This window comes from Amblyomma mixtum, chromosome 2, assembly GCF_055824585.1.
Source record: "Amblyomma mixtum isolate Tamu chromosome 2, ASM5582458v1, whole genome shotgun sequence".
Lineage (NCBI taxonomy): Eukaryota > Metazoa > Arthropoda > Arachnida > Ixodida > Ixodidae > Amblyomma > Amblyomma mixtum.
This window is the reverse complement of record NC_143013.1, coordinates 304,083,136-304,102,377: the sequence shown is the minus strand read 5'-3', so window position 1 is coordinate 304,102,377 and position 19,242 is coordinate 304,083,136. Positions and strand designations below refer to the sequence as shown.

Below are 19,242 nucleotides of genomic sequence, written 5' to 3'. Positions count from 1 at the left end.
CACTTGTTCAGGTTAGCGAATCTCAGGTAGCTGAAGAAAATTGACAGACCATTACGATAGCAGGTAATGCGAAACTTGAGCGCAGCTCTTCGCGTGTTTTCGCGCCACGGCTTGCAGGTGGCGTGTTACGATGCTAGCCACCTTCCGGGGTCTCCCCGTGGCAGCCACCTTCTTGTTGTCCATTCCTCAGCTCTCACTGTGGCAGGTCACCTGTCACCTGTCTGATGACAGGGTGACCTGTGACCTGTAAGGTGGAGTGTTATGCTGACTACGCTGACTACGCCGACTACGACGACAAAGCCGACGACTACGACGCGGAATGCAGGAATGAGCACCTATGAGCTGCGCAGCAAAAGGTTTCAATGCTTTCAGAGCAGGTAAAGTGTTCGGTAAGGAGCTCAGAAATACTGACAAAAAGTCGACAAGCGTGAACTACAGGGTAAAAAGGAAGCCATCGAAGCCCTGAAGATGGCCAGCTGGTCGGGACAGAGTAAGGGATAGTTGTTAACATAACCGACGCACTCGCATGCGCGAGCACGCACATCCACTCATCCACCTCTCTGCATTTATGCGCTTGCCTGCTCCAGTAAAAACTTTGTCTCTGCTTCTTGTTGACAATGCATTTGCCTAATTATAGGCTGGAAAGAACCACTGCGACCTAGGTAAGCTGCCGACAGCAAAACAAACACGCACCGAACAAAAACAATGCCGCGCGGCAGACAACAGCGCACGCCGTTTTCGCAGCGGCTCCAAAGTGTCCCTAATAGTTTTTCGTGCGTCCCCGCGTCTCTGGGCCACCGCCCAAGCCTCTGTCCCTTCGTCAGTGGCCTGCAGGCCTGCCTCGCCGGGCGCACTACGTGCCGGGCCCCAACAGCATGTTTCGGGAGCAACAGCCGTCGCTCATGTGGAGGCCCCCCGGTCCACGTGTTCCGCCTTCGGAAAACCGTCGCGCGCGCAACGTCACGTGAACCGCTCGCTCTCGCTCCGTGCAACCGCGCTGCGGAGGGGGAGGGAAGGCAGGCCCAACCCTCCGAGAGTCTCGGACCGCCGCCGAGCGCTCAAAGCGCGCCCGACGCCCGGGCCGTGGTGTGCTTACTCTCTCCGCTCCGCGGTGATCGCCCGAACGTTGTTCGGAAAGAAAGCTCGCGCGCGCGCGCGCGCGCTCTTTCGAGCTGTGACATCTGAACGCCGGTACTGAGAGACACAAGAGCAGGCGATATGCCCCAACTCGTTGAACGAATGTGCCGTTTTCACGCGATCAGCACTTACGGCTTGTGGGCCCCGTGAGCAAGCTTTTATTCGACAGCCGGTTTGAACTTGTTTGGCTTGAACGAGCAGCCTGGGGATGCGGCAGCAACTCCGGCGGCGTGATCTGTCGTCTTCGTGGGCCAACGAGCGTCGCTCCGCCGCCAGTCTCCACAGCTGGGGTTGAACTCTGCTGTCCAGCGCTGACCTTTGGGTCGACGGTCACCATGAACTGGATTAGACGCTTTCCGCGTCGCACAACACTTTTCGCCTATGTCGTCGGGCTTTTCTTTGTCGGATCCCTCCAAGGTGAGACAGAGAATCCGTGTTTCAGCAATTTGTGCGTTGTTGCCTTAATAAGATTGTTAGAAATTAGCCGATTACGCTGCTCTAACTAAGTGCTTGCAATTTTAGAGTTCTGGCAGAAAAATAGTGTTCCTTGGGATATACAGTATACCTGACAGTATGCCTTTAACGCAACGTGCAGCTCATGGCCACTAGCTCGTCCGTTTGATTAAAACTTGGGGAAAAATAGCCTCCATATATAAAAACATTTTAACGCGCTAGCGTTCAGGGCTCCATATCGAATAAAAGCTGGCTCCATCGTTGGCGTCTTTCACCTTAAGCGAAAAATCCACGAAAAATCTTCAGAGGAGATACCTAAGGTGTGGTGGGCCACCTATGTCATGTGACATCTGACGTCATCTCAATCTGCTCACTGATTGTGTGCAAATTGCCAACTGTGGCAGGTAGCAGTCAACATACCCAACAGTTCTGGACAACAGAGTTTTTCAGCAGAAATAAGTTTACGAACGCAATTTCTTACCATATTGTAATATTTCACTCTAACATGCAATATATCCACGTATGTCTCTTTGGTAGACTTGCATTTTTTTGCTATTATCGTTTTCGCTGTCGTCCAAAGCGTTCCCCCTTGGTTTTCTAGGGCAGCCTTAACTGCTGAGTGCGAGCGATGGAAAATCATTCAAAGCAAGATTGTGCTACGCATCGAAAGAAAGTACCATTGTCTTCCATATTTCCGTAACAGTACCTCACATATTCACAATTTTTGTCCAAGAATGCTGGACATGAATTAAACATTTGTCGCGAGAGGTCGCTCAGGAATACCAACCTGAGTTTTAAAAGCACCGCTGGTGGCAGCAGCTCACATCGTTCGTATGGCAGTAGTGCATCGCCTAACCGCTGCGCCACTGCGGGGGGAGTGGTACGAGGACTCCTAAGGATCTATGAGTGCGTAGTAGAGAATGACCAATTCCGCATATTTATGGGCATAAACTCATTACCGCTATTGTGCAATACCTTTAAGGCGGGGCTTAAGTGTTCCTTATAGTTATACACGTTCGACTATGCATCGAATACAAACATAGGGTGCTTTGAGGTCAGCAGTGGAGCATCTTTGCATTTTGAACACGTGTTCACTCTGAAAGGTTGGTTATTTGTAGATTAGAATGAACTGGACCTTTTACGTTTACCAGTGCATATTGCAGCTCTTCCGCAACAAATTTTGACCTGATGTAAAAATGTCTCCATTCATATTGAGACGTAATGTTTGAGATACATACAATATAGGCATTTAAGCGATCGTTATTGTCAAGCATTAAATGTTAAGCTTTATAGATTTTGTAACTGACTTGTCGATGTCGTTGACAATATCTTTGGATACTTTTTTTATAAAAAATGTGTTTTTAGCAGGTCTAGCGGGTGTCTGAAAAAGATTATTGACGTCATATTTTTTTTTCGAAAAGAGGTGTTATGTTTTTTTTGAAGAAGAAAAGCAGAAGGGAAACGGAGAAGCTACACAGCATAATTACAATCTGAGCAAAATATTCTGAGAGATAAAAACATTTGCAATTAAGCGACCTAATATCGACCACCCTTTTACTGGTTGTATCCCTCAAGTCACCTGCGTGCCGCCACAGTGAGAATTAGTTTCCGTCGCGCGACCCCTACAGCACGCACCCATGCCACTAAGCACAGTATGGATACGCAGTACGTGTTAACAGTGAGCTAAGCTGCTTCTGCATATCACTACAGCAGCAGTCTGCAACTTACAAATCACGATGCCTAGTAGACGAAATCTCTTTGCAAGAAATACGAACTGCCCAGAATTACTCCAACAAATAACCGTCGTCATTCGATAGGAGATGTCCGTATTATCCCTAACGGCCAGCGGTGAAGCAGTATGTGAAGAGTGAAGATTATGTTTACCAGAACTTCGTTTTGCGATCTCAACTTCACTTATTGGTCGTGCTCATAGCAAGCCTGGTTAACAGCAATACAGAATTTCTGCTCTTAGTGCGTAATGTAGCTTACGCATAAAAAGTGCTTTCAAAAATAACAGACGGTATTTAAAGAGCTTCTTATTCTTCTTCATGTCCGCTAATATTTCCAAAGAGACATTTGTTTTATCTACCTGAGAATATAAATCCCAGTTCAAGCATACACCGGAGCGAATGGCTTTTTTTTCTAGCCATCAACCGAGAGAAAATGTCTCGAAAGTCACTAATGGGGTCGCGGTGAAAGCGACATTTCTTTTTCCCGCTACGACTCTGCCAAAAGAGAAAAACCTGGTTTCCAGAATGAACGCACATGCAAGAGCCAGCTAATGGCGTGTAAGTTCAAATGGCTCCCGGAAACGCACTTCCTATTTTCCTGTTCAGATCACTGAGATCAAGAATTCAGAATCGAAACGCCCGAGTCGGAAACCACGTGGAAAAAAAAAATAAATACGGTTATGAATTTCATTCCGCAAATCTACCATCGAATAGGTACGCCCCAATTTCTGAACTAGACTGCAGCTTTATGAAAGTAATATTTTTCATGATTAGCACTGACCGTAGATGTGTGTAATGTAACGGTATGTAGACTCGGTAGTTGCGTTCTCATGTAACGCCTACTCTACTGATACTAAGGCCTACAGAATTTGCTCATTCTTATTATGTGCGTTGATGTGTTCGCTCATCAAACCGGCATGGCTGTAGTTATGCCTTGCAGCCACGCTTGCAGATAGAAATCTTCTCCCACTCGCAGCGCATGTTAGATTACACAATCAGTTGGACGTTTCTTACAAGACCTGTGGGTCCGCTAAGTTCGTAGTTGTCGATAGTTGGGGAATATTTCACTTTGGACAAAAGCCTGGCTTCAAATGAACAATTGTCAAAAGATGGCGATCGACAGTGTGCGTCGGACACCCCTAGAATACTGCGGGAGGCACCAAATTGTGAATACAAGCTTTTAGCAGTAGGGTTAGAATATTAATGGGAGAACGCGTACGTTGAAGCATAAGTTCACACAATTTTACTTGCTTCTTTACTGTAAAAATGGACAGTTAGAATTTAGTAATCTCCCAGAATTGGAGAGTGGCTTCATGTTTGCAGATTCAGTTTTTTCGAACAAACAGATCAATCTCATACATGCGTATGAAATAAAGACTGTTTCGTTCCTCTAGTAAACACTGCGCGAGTCATCGACCGAAATAAAGTGAAAAAAAAAAGAAGCTTCGAAAACGCATTTATGATTTCGTATTAACGCAACCGTTTATTTCAGGCCGTGACACGCGCTGAGTTCGGGCCAGATGTTGCCCGCCTTAAACTGAAAAAATTAAAACTCCCATTTTATTGGCAGTCAAGAAAGCGATTGTTTTGGACTTGTCAGTTTTAATGAAATGTTTCCACGCTCCTGAAAAGTCCAGGATGTGTCATTACTTCACGTTGACCCAGATCCCGTGCTCGGTCATATGAGTGCGATAATCGACTTGCAGTAGCTGGCTGCTGCAGCACACAACAGGCAGCAGACTATAGTGTGTTATGTTTAGGCTGTCAAAGAGATCTTGGAGAATTGTTTTCTTTTTGCAAACGGAAATGGGCGATACTTTAACCTGGAGGCAGGTTGCCGTCTTACTTTCGCAAGACACCGTTAGCAGGTTTGAAATGTCCACAGTTTATCTCAATCCTTGTTCATCACACTCTGTCGCGGGCACTTGTGCCGCCGCGCTGAACTGAGCGAAAAGCTCTTTACTGTGCAAATTCGCACCCCACATTGAAGACAGTCAAATCTTCAGCTAATTCAATGGCAGGCGAAACAGATGCTGTGGAGTGCAACCGTGCAATGTTTATCCGCTCGATGCTGCTCAAGTCTGCGGCCGCATTCGGATATTCAGAGCTCTTATATGTAGAATTCGGCCATCAGTGAGTGACAGCAATTTTGCGGTCATTAAAGCGCTTGAAAAACGTGATGTGTTCGCACAAAACGAAGCAATAGTAATATCGTTCCCTTTACCATAGGTGAACACAACTCAAGGTAACCTAAAGCTGAAGTCTAGTTTTATTTTCATTCATTTTAAAGAATATTTCAAGAAAAAAACAAAAACTAAAGGTATTCAGTGAATAACGAGCATTTTATGCATAGAGTAATAATGTGAAGCAGAGTCCATAGGCAACTTTTCATAAAAATTAAGCGAATACGCATTGCTGTTTTTATAGACTGTGAAATCACTTCGTACAATTCATAGGTCGTATTTGACAACGAGAAAGCAAGTGCGCATATGAAAACAAAAAAAAAAAAACACCTGTATTCTTTCGAACTCATGGTGAGGTAACATTTCGCACGCTTACTGCCGCTCCTGTTAGAAAAAAAACCAAGGAGTTGTGTTAAATGATCGGAAGCATATTTTGTGTACTTAAAACCTGTCTTCTACGCACAAGAAAAAAAAAACAGCCGACCCACCATTGTGATTTGCTTGTCGTAGACCTGGCTTTGACAACCGACAGAGTGTGTTCCGGCTGCAGCCGCAGCGTCTTTGATAGAAACTATTGAGTGAAAGGAATGGCCATGACTCAACGGCTGGACATCGTCGTTAAAAGGTTTATGAGCATGTCGTACATAGATTTTGAATAAGCTGTGTGATTTTAAAAAATTTATGTTGCCTAAAAGAAAAAAAATTAAGAAATCTAATCTTAAGTAAGAGCTATTGGCGCAGTCTAAGTATGCAGGGTGTTTCACCTAAGACTTTCTGCAATTTTTAAAAATAAGCTATTTGAATTAGATGCGCGCTTTTTCTGGCATAGCAGTGTCAGTGGTTTAGTACATCATAATGCAGCTAAGACGTGCTAACTAGCAGGCTTGTTAACCAATATTTAATAGTTAACTTTTAAACTATTACCGTTGAGCTCCTTAAATATTGAGAGGCATGTAGCCCACCGTAAGTGATGTCCATATCAGTTTTTAGAATTTCGAGAACGCGATTATCCTCGGCGCTGTGGCCCTATACATTTTGGCTATTTCGACGAGTTACGTGCATTGGAGAGGTTGCTTTCCTGCATACTTCTCAAACCGCATGTATTTTGGCGCGATGTAGGCGAAATTTCTTGGGCCACAGCGCCGAGGATAATCGCGTTCTCGAAATTCTAAAAACTGATATGGACATCACTTACGGTGGGCTACATGCCTCTCAATAATTAAGGAGCTCAACGGTAATAGTTTAAAAGTTAACTATTAAATATTGGTCAACAAGCCTGCTAGTTAGCACGTCTTAGCTGCATTATGATGTACTACACCACTGACAATGCTATACCAGAAAAAGCGCGCATCTAATTCAAATAGCTTATTTTTAAAAATTGCAGAAAGTCTTAGGTGAAACACCCTGTATATTAAAGTATAATGAAGCGCTGGATTAAAATACCGTGAAGCACTACTGCGTACTCAGAAAGGCCTATGCTAAAAAGGAAAGCCCACAAGTGAAATAAATAAAAATAGCATGAACGCGATTCTCCGCACCAAGAATGAATGCAAGAATACGAAGACAAAGGCCTGGAAAAGTCGGGAATACTAGAATTCGTAGGTACTGCGGCATGAGGCGCCATTCTTGATCGCTACGCGTCATTTGAGCGTGAAGTGATACACCTTCGAGTCTCACTTGCCTTCCAGTTTTCATTTTGCTCTTTCACAACCTTCGTGGGCTAGCGGGTAAATGTGCAGTCTACTCCCCCCCCCCCCCCCTCCCCGAAAAAAAAAAGCTAACAAAAAAAAAACAGCCTTGCGCTCCAGATGGGATGAGCTGTTCGTAAGCGTCCCTTTGGTATTAGATAAAGACGTGGCGTGAAGCGGGCGCATGCGGTGAGTTCGGGGAGGGACCGTGTATCGGCGCTCTTGCGGTGTGAGCGGCTCCCCACCCTGCAATCTTTTTAGAGAGCGGCCGAAAGCACTTGCCGCCGTCATCTGTCACGGGCGCGACCGACACGCCCTCCGAAGGGGGACCGACACACTTGGGAGGCGTCTCCATTCTCTGAGTAATCTTAGCGCGCGTATACAACGAACATGCTCAGGAACGAGCGGCCACTGTAACATCTCAGGTGCTGAAAGCTGCTTTTTTACGGGTCGATAACCTTATGCGCACTTGCTCTGACAGTTGTGGAATATTGTGAATTCAGTTTTTCCGCCGGCTACACTTTTTGACGGTTTCTTGACTACGGCTGATTTGGCTCTATAGAGTGGAAAATCGATACAACGCTGTCAAAAATTGCGCATAGAAACTCCATGCAATTTGGGGGGGGGGGGTTGAATGCGAAAGTTTGTGTAAGGTAGGTTAGAAATCGAAAGTGTAATAACAAATAAAGCGAAACAGACCCAAAACATGTGAGCTCCCAATACATGATAACTAAAATCACAACAAATGATGTGAATTACCAGACAACAAAGATGCGACATGAAACACAGTAGAATATTGTTTTTGTTGTTGTTGTTATGCATGCCCCCCCCCCCCCCCCCCCCCCTCCTCCTACCCAATAAAAAAAGAGCAGCGAAACAGTATGGAGGTATACGCGGACAACGACGCATAAACAGAACCCAACCAAGCAGTAGCCTCAAGTGGCCGAAAACAAAGTTAGGTGAATGATGAGTAGAGATATAATGGGCTAAACCTTATCAACGAAGTGTTGGAGTAGATTTTCGCGAAAGGTGTCATGATTGCGATTCAGGGCGATGCAGTCTGGAAGATCGTTCCATAGGCGGAGGGCGCGCGGAAGTGGCGAGGAGTTAAAGGCATGTGTACGGGCGTAGTTACAATTTTGATGTAATCAATATGATAAGTAGGCGGGATGCTCTAGATGTGCGAAGGGTGAAGGTGGGCCATGGGCGTTTTTAAAGGGCCACTGCCCAGGGTCCGGACATTTTTGAAAAACAAGCCCACTGCATAGATGAGGCATCGAAGATAACCTCTGCAAAATACTAGAGCCATGCGCGCCCCGAAAAGCTGCGAAAATTCAAATCAAAGCCCGTTCGTTCTTTCCTTCCTTCAAAAACGGGCCCGGCCCACTACTCTGCACCCCGCTGACGTCAAGGGGGGCTACTTTCGCTAAAGGCACTCCATTGGTGCATCGTTCTGACTGACGGGAGAAGGTTGGGCGTAGCCTTGGCGTCGCGTCGTCTGCACAAGGCTTTCCGCAGCGCCTTCTGTTCTGGCTCATGCCTACAAACCCGCATGAAGGAACAAAAAAAAAAAACTGCGGAGGGAGCGTGCGGCGACAGCCTTGAACCCTAGCCATAAAAAAGTAAAAAAATAGTAAAACTGAGGGAGTTGGTTCGCCCCCCCCCCCTCCCCCCCCCCCGCCGTGATCACGTCACGAGACGCTCTGCGTGCGCGCTCCCTTCTCAGTTTCTTTTCTTCTATGCGAGCCCCCCAAAACAAGGTTTTAATTAGTAGTGCAGCAGAGCCTTTCCCTCGCTCGCCCACTTCACCGCTCCGCACACACACCGCTTATCTTTCGTGCATCTTGCGTACGCCTTGACTCCAATGAATGACATATGCTTTCGAGCGGAGAAAAGACACAAACACACAGAACACAAACACGCATGGAGAAAAGCAAACGGGCGGTTGCCGGGTCCGCGCTTCGCCGTGTGTTTCGAACACAACCGACTTCCGCCCCTCCGCTCGTGAAACGGTGGGGAGGCCTAAAAGAAAATGAAAAGGTGGCTCGTTAACTGGGAATGACAAACAGATGTATGAAAGGATGCGCTCGCTAACAAGTCCAGGTGGTCGAGCCGATCGCGCCTCTCGATCGTTCAGTGTGCGGAGAAAATGCAAAAACCAAGAAAAGAATTCTATTGAAGGCGGGGCCATGACGTCGCCCTGTGACGCACTCCACAGACACCACGCCTCCGGCTTACATCGGAGAAGGAAGGGGTGATTTTGCCTTGCCGAGCCTACTCGACGAGGAGCGGGAGAGAAGAATTTCGAGGAGGGAATGGAAGGAGAGGAGGCTCGCTCAAAGAGAGGTAGAGAGTGTCTGCTGCGCTGGGGTGGGCACGGGGCCTTTAAGAAATGCAAATAAAAAGGCTATGCCGCGACAAATTTTTAATAGATGGAGTAAAAGTTCGAGTTTTAGTTGTTGCACTGAACTGGTAATTATAATTTCACGAAGCAAAACGACAAGGCTTGTTCTTGTTCGCATATAACTTACATATCAAGTATTTCTAAGAAAGTGAGAACAAGGATGATGCGTACTCTAGCTGCAGTCTGACAAAAGTTATTTAAGCTTCTTTACGCACGTGAGGGATAGTGCTTTGCAGGTTTCGGCGAAGGGACCCTAATGACCTCGAAAGGTTAGCAAAAATGGGGGTTTTATGATCAACCTAAGAAACATTCGCAGTAAGGTGGACACCTAAACATTTATACTATGTAGTCCAAGCCAATGTGTCGCTATTAATGTGGTAAAAAAGTGTGAATTAGCTGATATTCGGGTGAAAGAAAATATGTCACATTCATGTTACTTAAGTTATTTATGTTTTTACGCATGTTTATTGTTAAGGTGCCACAATATGCGAGGAGACTTGTTAAAATAATTAGGATGAACATTTTTGTTAGACAATAGTTCCCCTGACATTTCTGCCTAATCATCTGCGGAAGTCGTGTCAAGCTGGATCTCATTCGGTGATTTAAGATTAGCTAACGTAGCATTGATTGAAGAGCTGGTAACGCTCGAAGTCATTGATCGCGCATTTCTTTCTAAAAGTCCTCTTTCGAGTCGATATTGAGTACAGTTTGGCTCAGTTGTATTATCTGAAACATGCTCACATTGAATACTTCGTATTTTTCGGTGGTTCATTCTTGCGTGAAGAAAACAGCACGCTCTCACCAAATACCCACGGGTGACATATATACAGAGGGCAAAACACATGCCTAGAACAACCAAACTCTGCGTTCCGGAGCACCCAAAGCCGCTGCAACCAATAAGCCAAAAAATCACGATGAAATTATAAGAGTTTATAAGCCCATGTTTAGATCCAGGCCATTTTTAACCAAATCTAATCACTAGTTATCACGTGTTACGCCCGAAACACGCTCAGAGCGTGTTCTAGACATGCGTTTTGCCCTCTGTACATGTCTTTGCCCAGACAGAGAGAAGTCCTCTTGTCGAAACGTTGGCAAGCCCCTGAGGATTTCCCCTCTCTTGTTCATCGTGTGTATGTCAGAGAACTACATGCCTACCCTCTCTCTACCATTGACTACAGTACATACGGGTATCTTTGTCCTAAAATGCACTTGATTAAAATGACCCGAAAGACGCGGGTTCGATCCCGGCCGCGGCGGCTAGAATTTCTTTGGAGGAGAAATTCTAGAGGCCCGTGTACTGTGCGATGTCAGTGCACGTTGAAGAAAATTTCCGGAGCCCTCCACTACGGCGTCTCTCATAGCCTTAGTCGCTTTGGGGCGTTAAACCCCATAAACTAAACTAAACTAAACTAAACTTGATTAAACACCAAGGCTGCGACGTAAGAACGCGGAGAAGCCTTTCTCCAACCACATCTAGCGACATTCGCTTTTCTTTTCAAGCTCTTTAGCAATTTAATGAAGCAACAGGCACCACGGAAAAGAAAGAGTAAAAGAATTTTCCTGGAAGGTTTGTACTCATCAATGCCGAACCACGATACAACATACAACTACCTGGCTCATTGCAGAGCTTACAGTGGGGCGAAACCTGAACAGCACAAGCGCTCTACTGGGCTTGTTCTTACGATACCAAGAAAACGCGGAGAGAAGAGGAGCCGCGTTCCGCCCGCTTTGCAGAAAAAGCATAGCTGAAGAATTATGAACTGGCGCAAAAAAACGAGGACGAAACGCTGGAGACAGGACAAGCGCCCAAGACGGAGTCGCTGCCTTCGTTTCATTCGCTATCTCTTCTGTGGGCAATCATTTGGTTGTTATCTATATGGTAGAACTGTGGCATTGTCATGATTGGAAATGGGCGCTATCCAAAGCATGCCCTGTTTACAAAGGTTAGCCTCACAGAGTCGCTTCACACAGTCGAACTGGACTTTGGAGTAGACCATCCGACAAGCATGCTTGGGGTGCAGGGTACGAATCACTGTGCAGGAGGAAATTCGTCGGTTTCTATAATGTGTAGGCACAGCTCCGTCAGGGGCAAAACGCTTATAATAAGGGCCACCCGGTCCGTGACACAAGCGCTGCGTCACGTCTTCATCACAGAGAAAGATGAATATCTTCCAGCTTTTTTCTTTCGTCGGCGCTAGCTGCATATACTAGCAGAAAAGCCTTCATGAAAGGCATTGCAAGAAAGCCACCTGACTTTATCCAAGAAAGCGAAGAAGAGATCCAAGAAAAAGCTTTAAGTTAGGGCTTTTTTGGTGCCCTAAGAAGAGGATTAAGAAAATCTGGCTATCGTCTAGTTGCCTTGAGTATGTGCGCCGCACTGCTAGATCTGCAGCATAAAAACGCACTCTTTTTCCTGTTTCTATTTTCTTTACTGCTAATAGCTCCAGAAAACGCTTATAGACCACGTGAAGGCCGATTCAAATTTGATGAACAAGGCGAGGTGTTATTAGGGCTCTTAGGAAGTCTCACCGTGTGAGGTCGGTTAGAGAATATCCACGGCTTAGCTGCCGTCTCTTTGGCTGTTTTTTTTATTAGCAAGCGCACGGCTAAACAACATGGCCTCCTTCGGCAATCGTCATAGCTATTATGTTTACTTAGCGATTTGCTCATGATCCAATGATTCAGTATGAATGACGTCCATCTGCGCACAATTTTTGTTAATCTAGACTCACATTGGTCGATATCGCGCCTCCCAAACCCATACAGCTACAACTCAAGTCATCCATTCAGATACAGAATTAGCGAGGATCTCCGTAATGGAGACCATTCCATCACTAGTTAGCGCCCGGGTGCCTGGAAATCAATATAGCGAACTCTCCGTTACACTGGCGTGCCGCGAATAATGACTTATATAGGACATTAAATGCTGTGTTAACTAGATATAGATTAGCATAATATAGTCTAACCAACTTTGAACGTTGCAGACATAACGAATTGTCGCCAATTATGAGCGTGGATGGAGCTGCCGTCAATATATGCACTAGGGCTCTGGCACTGTGTCTCATAAAAAAACGAACAGGCATGACAGCCCCACTCGGTTATAATGAACGAGGAGGCGTCGGAAACTCGCCCCCCTCAGTCGAAAAACGCACGTTTCCCATCAGCGCGGAGACCGAAGAGTGTCTCCTTTCTACTCCTGTGCCCCCCCCCCCCCCCTCCCCACCTCACACACCCACACCAATAGGAAGCAATAGAAAAGGCGAAATTAGAACTGCAGTTAACCACCGGCCAAGCCCACCTCGACAGGCTACTATGTCAATTAGTGCGTGCGTGTGTGCTGGCTGGACAGACATTCTAAAGTGGAAGCAGAAGAGTGGTAGGCGCGAGACACTAGCAGTGTTGAAAGTGAAACTAGTGGGCACAGTCGGTAATCAACCACTGACAGCGACTTGAGAAGTTTGGATGCTAGTCACGAGGTTATCCCTCCGGCCCACCTGATAACGCGGCATGCGGCGCCTGCACAAGGGGCTTTTTCAAGAAATAAACACCACTTTTGTCTGACTGTATTTTTTGGTTGTGACAGGGCAAGCTGACATACTGCGAATTTCGGATACAACGAACACAATCCGCGTGAGCGTCATGTTCATAATAAGTGGGCTGGACTGTGTACCGTGTAACCGATGAATTTCTGCCCTTCATAAAGCAAATACCGCTGCGTAAGCTGCGTAAACTCATGACTGTGTAGCATTAAAACTGAACCTCATCACCGTCAACCCCAAGCCCTCTAGCTTTAAAGGAACGCTGACCCAAATTTAAGTTGGCCTTGAAGGTGCATACGTCGTCGGTTCGAATCCCTGTCGCAAGATAGCCTCCAACTTGACTAGCACATGCAAGCTATACGCAACGAGAAATCGTATGACATAACCCGGAGCGCTGCACGAAAAACGATTGCGTCCCAATTTGGTACGAATGTTGTCAGGAAAACGGGCGCCTCTTCGACGTCGGCCAGTGAGGAGTATATATACACGAACGACATGTATAGGATTATCGGAAGTGGTAGTGCTCGGCGTGCTGTATGCGTCATACGGCGGCTTGATGATATCACCCTATTTTTCTTGCCATCGCTGGGATTTTCTGTGCCATTTGATCTGACACACACACATACACGCCGCCGACTTTTCTCGTAATGGTACTAGTAATGCTTTCGCAATAAAACGAAGTTGCAAGTGTCGCCATCACCGGCCGATTTCGCAACTGCACTGTGCACGTCGACAGCGAATTTTATTGTGCGGATCTCAGAGGCTATGCTACACAGCCATTCACTTCAAGAGAGCAGCAACCAGTCCTTCTCTGTTTACACGTTAAGCATTTGAACCTAGTTGCGGGAAAAGTTCGCCATCAATTTTTTTTAGTCAGACACAAATGCGTCTTTGTCTTGCGAAAAAACATGAACGCACCCAGGAAAAGCGAGAGAACCAATTTTTACTGAAAACAATAATATGTTCTTATTCTCCGTTTGTCCTCAGCCTTCCTCAAAATGATACCCTCTATGATATGTGTAACTAAGGCACAGGAAGAGAGCAGAATGGATCAAAGAACAGATGCTTCTTAATTATGTCCTAGTTAATATCAAAAAAAAAAAAGGAAATGGGCATTGGCAAGACATGCAAGGCGAAGGGAAGCTAACAGGTGGTTCTTTACATTAAAGAAGTAGATTCCAAGAGAAGAAAAATGGACGCACGAATTTAAAACGATTGCAGCTATAAGGTGGCTGCGGCTGGAACTGGACATGGTTAATGGGAGGGATGTGGCAGTGACCTTTGTCTGTAGTAGATACAGTTAGGGTGATGACGGAGACAACGGTGGAAGTGATGACTGATTACGCCTCTCTTTTTTTTCATATATGCTTTTCAGACAGAGGGGAGAGTTCTAATTGTCAGCACTAATGAAAATTGGCTTCTCAAATCTGGATGTTCCCGTCAACGTGAAAAAAAATTGCAGCCGTAGCTCCAACAGTTCTTTTTCTGTGATCATTCTCCGTGCTCTGCGTCTACATGCATTCAGAAACATGCAGAAACACCTTATGACGCATATTTTGTTTAATACATATGAGGCAAAATGCAGATTTACATGAGAATTACAAATAAGCTCATGGTGATGCGCCAGAATGTAGGAGTTATTTGGCCGCTGGGAGCCGGAAGCTGACTTATATAGTAACAATTTGAAGAGTACCTTATTGCTACACTCTTTCTTAAAAAGAAGTGAGGATATGGGAGGATACGTGCGAATTCAGTACCTTCAACAGCCTATACGTTAGATAACGAAACTAATGCAGATACGCGCGTTTAACATTGTTACGCAGTTATGTCAAAAGTTAAAGTAGAATTTCTATCCAACACTGTCTGCGCAGCTTTCGTATTTTCGCCTATTTCTATTTTCTCTTTTGCTCTCTCTTGTATCTGTTGAAACACTCGCAATTAAATTTGTCCGAAATTGTTACTTAGTGCTTCTTAGTAACGCTTCCTATATTGCATTCATTATCCGCAGTTCGACCTTAATAACCTAGTCTGAAAAAGTTCTCGAACACTACGACAAAAATATTCAGATGGCACACTCTTTGTTACAAGCGGCATGTAGCGAACTCATATTTATCTGTGCTGCAGAAAATGCCATGGCACTTTGATTAAGTATACCTTGCCACATACGCCGGTTTCCGATGAGCTATACTAAAGCCGCAAAAAGGCACCACTGTGTTTCATCCTGCTGCAATGGCGATAAGCGCTAGCCTGATTAAGGGGAGGGGGGGGGGGGGCTGCACAGAAAGGCTTTATGAGCAAAGATTAATGCATGGTTTCCAGAACATACTTTGTAAACCTTCACAAAGCTAACGAAATATGTCTTCATATTGCTTACGTATAACCGTCGTTGCGTAGGTTGGTTCCCGGAGCAGTGATTTATTGGCTTTCCCAATTATGTGGCGTGGACTGCTCGAAAAGCGGGTTTGTGATTCACTTGCACGCGCGGAGCGCTGTTCTACGGCAGCCAGCCGCGCTGAGTTTCCATTCATGTGGCGTGCGTAGTTCAACTTCTGGCCGTCAAAGTTCTCTAACTCAGCCCCACATGCAATAACTGCAGTTAGCGCCTTCGTTGAAAGTCTCTCAGGAAGGAGACACACCTAATTACATGGAGATGCTGAGTGAATCGTGCGGGCGTGTGAGGAGAAGGGGAATTGAAAAACTGGCTTTGCACTGCAAAAAAGGAGAAAACGCGGGAAAGTGAGGAACCAGGAACGAATGAAAGCAAACGAATGAATAGAAGAGGGAGGCAAAAGAAGAGAAAAAAAATACCGGCGGTTTAGCATTGCTAAGTACGAGATATATTATTCGAAAGCACAGATGTTTGCAGGTGGACGCTACCGCAAAGTACCTGAAAGCACGACTGACGTGTCTTCAGACCCAGGGAGCCAGTTATGCGCGTCTTAAACTTTTTCATCGTCAACGTCAATTTACCCAGCGTACCCCGGCTGCCTAACCTCCAGTGCCGCGTTTCTGCAGAAATGTTGTCGACGCCACCGAGTATTTCTCTAGTGCTCTGTTTTTGCCACAACGTTGTCCACGCCCAACGCATGCAGCACAGATCTCTCTGTCACCACTGCCACATAGCTCAAAGCGCGAACACTAATTTGATTGCAGTATCTTCTCACGAAAAAGACGATGTGCAATGCACAGCGCGAGAGCGTGCTGCAATTTAACAAAAGGCGTGTTCGGCTGCGGCGATAGCCTACTGCTCTCGCGAAGGGGCCTGCGAAGCTTACCTGTTTGCTTCGCCGCTGGTCCGAGTTGCAGCTGCGAATATTTATTTGCCCTATTTTTATTCCGTTATTTCACTTGACACAAACTCACAAACATCGCAAACACACCACTCTCTCAAGATCTTGCTCGGGGTTTACCCATCAGAATAGTGCTTTCGCACTAATAAAAATGAACGAACGAAAGAGCTAGACATTTAAATTGAAAGAAGGAAAGAAGGAGGAAAGCCAGGTTTGGTTCGGTTTATTGGGGTTTAACGCCCCAAAGCAACTCAGGGACGCCGTAGTGGAGGTCTTCGGAAATTTCGACCACCTGGGTTTCTTTAACGTGCACTGACATCGCACAGTACACGGGCCGGAGGAAAGACAGGAAGAAATAAAGAAAGGAACAATGGTTTGGATTGCAGCGTTTAACGTGCCAAAACGACTCAGGCCATGAGGAACGCCGTAGTGGAGGGTCCCGGATGATTTCGAACACCTGGGGTTCTTTACGCGCACTATCATCGTACTGTACATGGGACTCTAGCATTTCGCCCCTATCGAACAGCGACCGCCGCGGCCGAGAACGAAAACACGTCTTTAAGTTTAGAGTCAGCAGCACCATAAACGCTGCACTTAATATAAGGAAGAAATAGCATCTGTTGGATAAAGACAAGGCTTCCATATTCAAGCATGAACCTTGTCGGTATCTCTCTGACAGTAGGGGTTAAAAACAGCTTATGGGAGTGCGAAAGCATTCCAAGTATGTATATGTATGCACAGTGCCTCTAATCATGCTAGGTTCTTGAAATTTCGAACCAAAAAGAGAGAAAAACAATAAAACATTGTTAAGTATGTTGTGAAATGCTTCTAAATTCGAATTACGTAAAATCTCAACAAATGGCCTAAAGATGGCGGCCATCAGTAATGGGCAAAACTGTAGTGCTCGCAGTATGGTGTAATGGCTCGTCGAATAGTGTTAATTTTAAGGAAGCCGCACTGCTGCGATTATAAGGCATAGTCTTGAGAACAGGAGTGGCGCGGACACCTTGGTGCGATTCCTTGAGCCTGATTAATTTCTTCCGAACGTGTCTACGTTTACGACGATTTCTGACATCAATTAATCGTAGCCAAAGTAACCCCGCTTCATGCCGAATCCGACGCACTCATGGTGTCTCACGAAATCCATGCAGTGCTTATCAAGTCGACAATCTGACCTTGCAACTTGCGCAGTATATAAGGAAAAGCATGGACTTTGCAGGGATAGCAGCATCATCGTCAACACTACCATAAACGTCATTATAACAACAGTTGAAAAGAAAAAGAACTGCCCAGCGCCGCAGTAATTAGCAGCCTTTCATACTAAGCGACATCTTCTTCTGCGGGTACCTCAGATGGGCTGTAACCTTCCACTGATACACACTGTTCACCATACAACCAGCCGACTCGCACCTCATTCAGCCGCGTCAGGATGAAAGCACCAACCAACATACATCGGCCCGAGAAGCTGCGGTCACTGGTGCGCGCGCCGGCGATCCAGCGGGACAAATAGGCGCCCGTATAGGTACACACACTGAGAAGAAGGCGTCGAGAAATACAGCTCGCCAGAAGTGCGCCACGCAGGAAGAAAAGGAATGGAGCTCTGCGGGGGCAGTCCTTGAACGGGAGGTCCGCGCGCTGCCGTTCTTCGCGAACGCCTTTCCCAAGGGAGAGCGCGAGCGCGAGCGCGCGCTATAGTGAAGCTGACCACTCCATCACGCGGCCGCTTAGTCAGCGCCTTCGGAGGACGGGACCCCGGGTCCGGAGAGGGACTCCGCGGGGACCAGTTTGGGAGCGCGTAACGCTGAGCCGTAACTCAGCGCCCAGGAGGCGGAGGAGGAGGAAGGTTCGCTCGTACAGCGTCGGGCGCGGGGGGTCGAACCGAGCTCTGTTTATTTCCACGCTGTCGCCATTCCACTCCATTCAGGCGCGCGAGACAATGGCCGGCGATGCGTACGGCGCGCGGCCGCAGCTCCGTGGACTACTGCGCAGGAGTTGCACGGATAGGCTGCCCTGTCAGTCGTGCCTGCGATGGATGATTCGCCTCCGGGTAGTGACCATCCTTCCCTGAGCACGTTGGGGGAGGCGAAAATTTTGAAATGGAAGGTGGCTGTGGTGTTTGACTTCTCAGCTCGAGGCCACGGGTTCGACTTAGGCTGCGGGCGATGCGTGTCGATAGAGGCAGACTGCAAAAAGAAAAAAAAGAAAAGCGCTGTTTTAGTAAGCACTCTTTGGAGGTTAATGAACTCCAGGTAATAATCAGAAGGTCCTCCATACGGCGTGGGTAATAGACCGTGTTTGTTTGCTTTGAAACTTAACCGTTGCCACGTGCGATTCCCTGTGGTGTTTCTAGTGCATTCTGATGGGCTATCAAGGTGTCATTAAGATGAGTCCTGACAGTGCAGTTATAAAAGATTTGCCATGACGTGCGGGCGCGAAATTACCGTAAATTCCGGAGTACAGGACATAAGCTGTTCATGTTTAAAAGTGGGCTTTGCATACTGTATATAGGCGCGGATTATACTCCGTTTTATTTTTCCATATTGCGCAATATAGAACGAAATGCCTAGAACCATTCTATGTACCGGGTGCGGAATTTACATTGAGTCCGGACTGCATACCAAAAATTACGCTAGATGCGCGAAAATCTAACCTGTAAGTCCTAGAAGACATGTCTGCACTAAAGCACCGGTTGCATTGAAGTAATGCAGCTGCGCTGTTCAAGACGCGCCTTCAAGAATAATTTTCACAAACCGTGGTTTTCTGTTCCTAATCAAGTACGCTCAGAGTTGAAGAGAGTACTAGAATGGTGAGAGTAGGC

The 19,242-nt window shown here is 46.4% G+C and overlaps 1 protein-coding gene across 1 annotated transcript in view; it reads left to right on the top strand.

The window, feature by feature from the left end:
• The first annotated feature begins 1,080 nt into the window (after nt 1–1,080).
• The window catches only part of LOC149364756 (lachesin-like), a 120,239-nt gene continuing 102,077 nt past the window's right edge, over nt 1,081–19,242 (top strand). Inside the window, exon 1 of the mRNA XM_089570186.1 lies at nt 1,081–1,554. Coding sequence (XP_089426312.1) covers nt 1,473–1,554 — 82 coding nt within the window. The 5' untranslated portion in view covers nt 1,081–1,472. The remainder of the gene's footprint in view (nt 1,555–19,242) is intronic.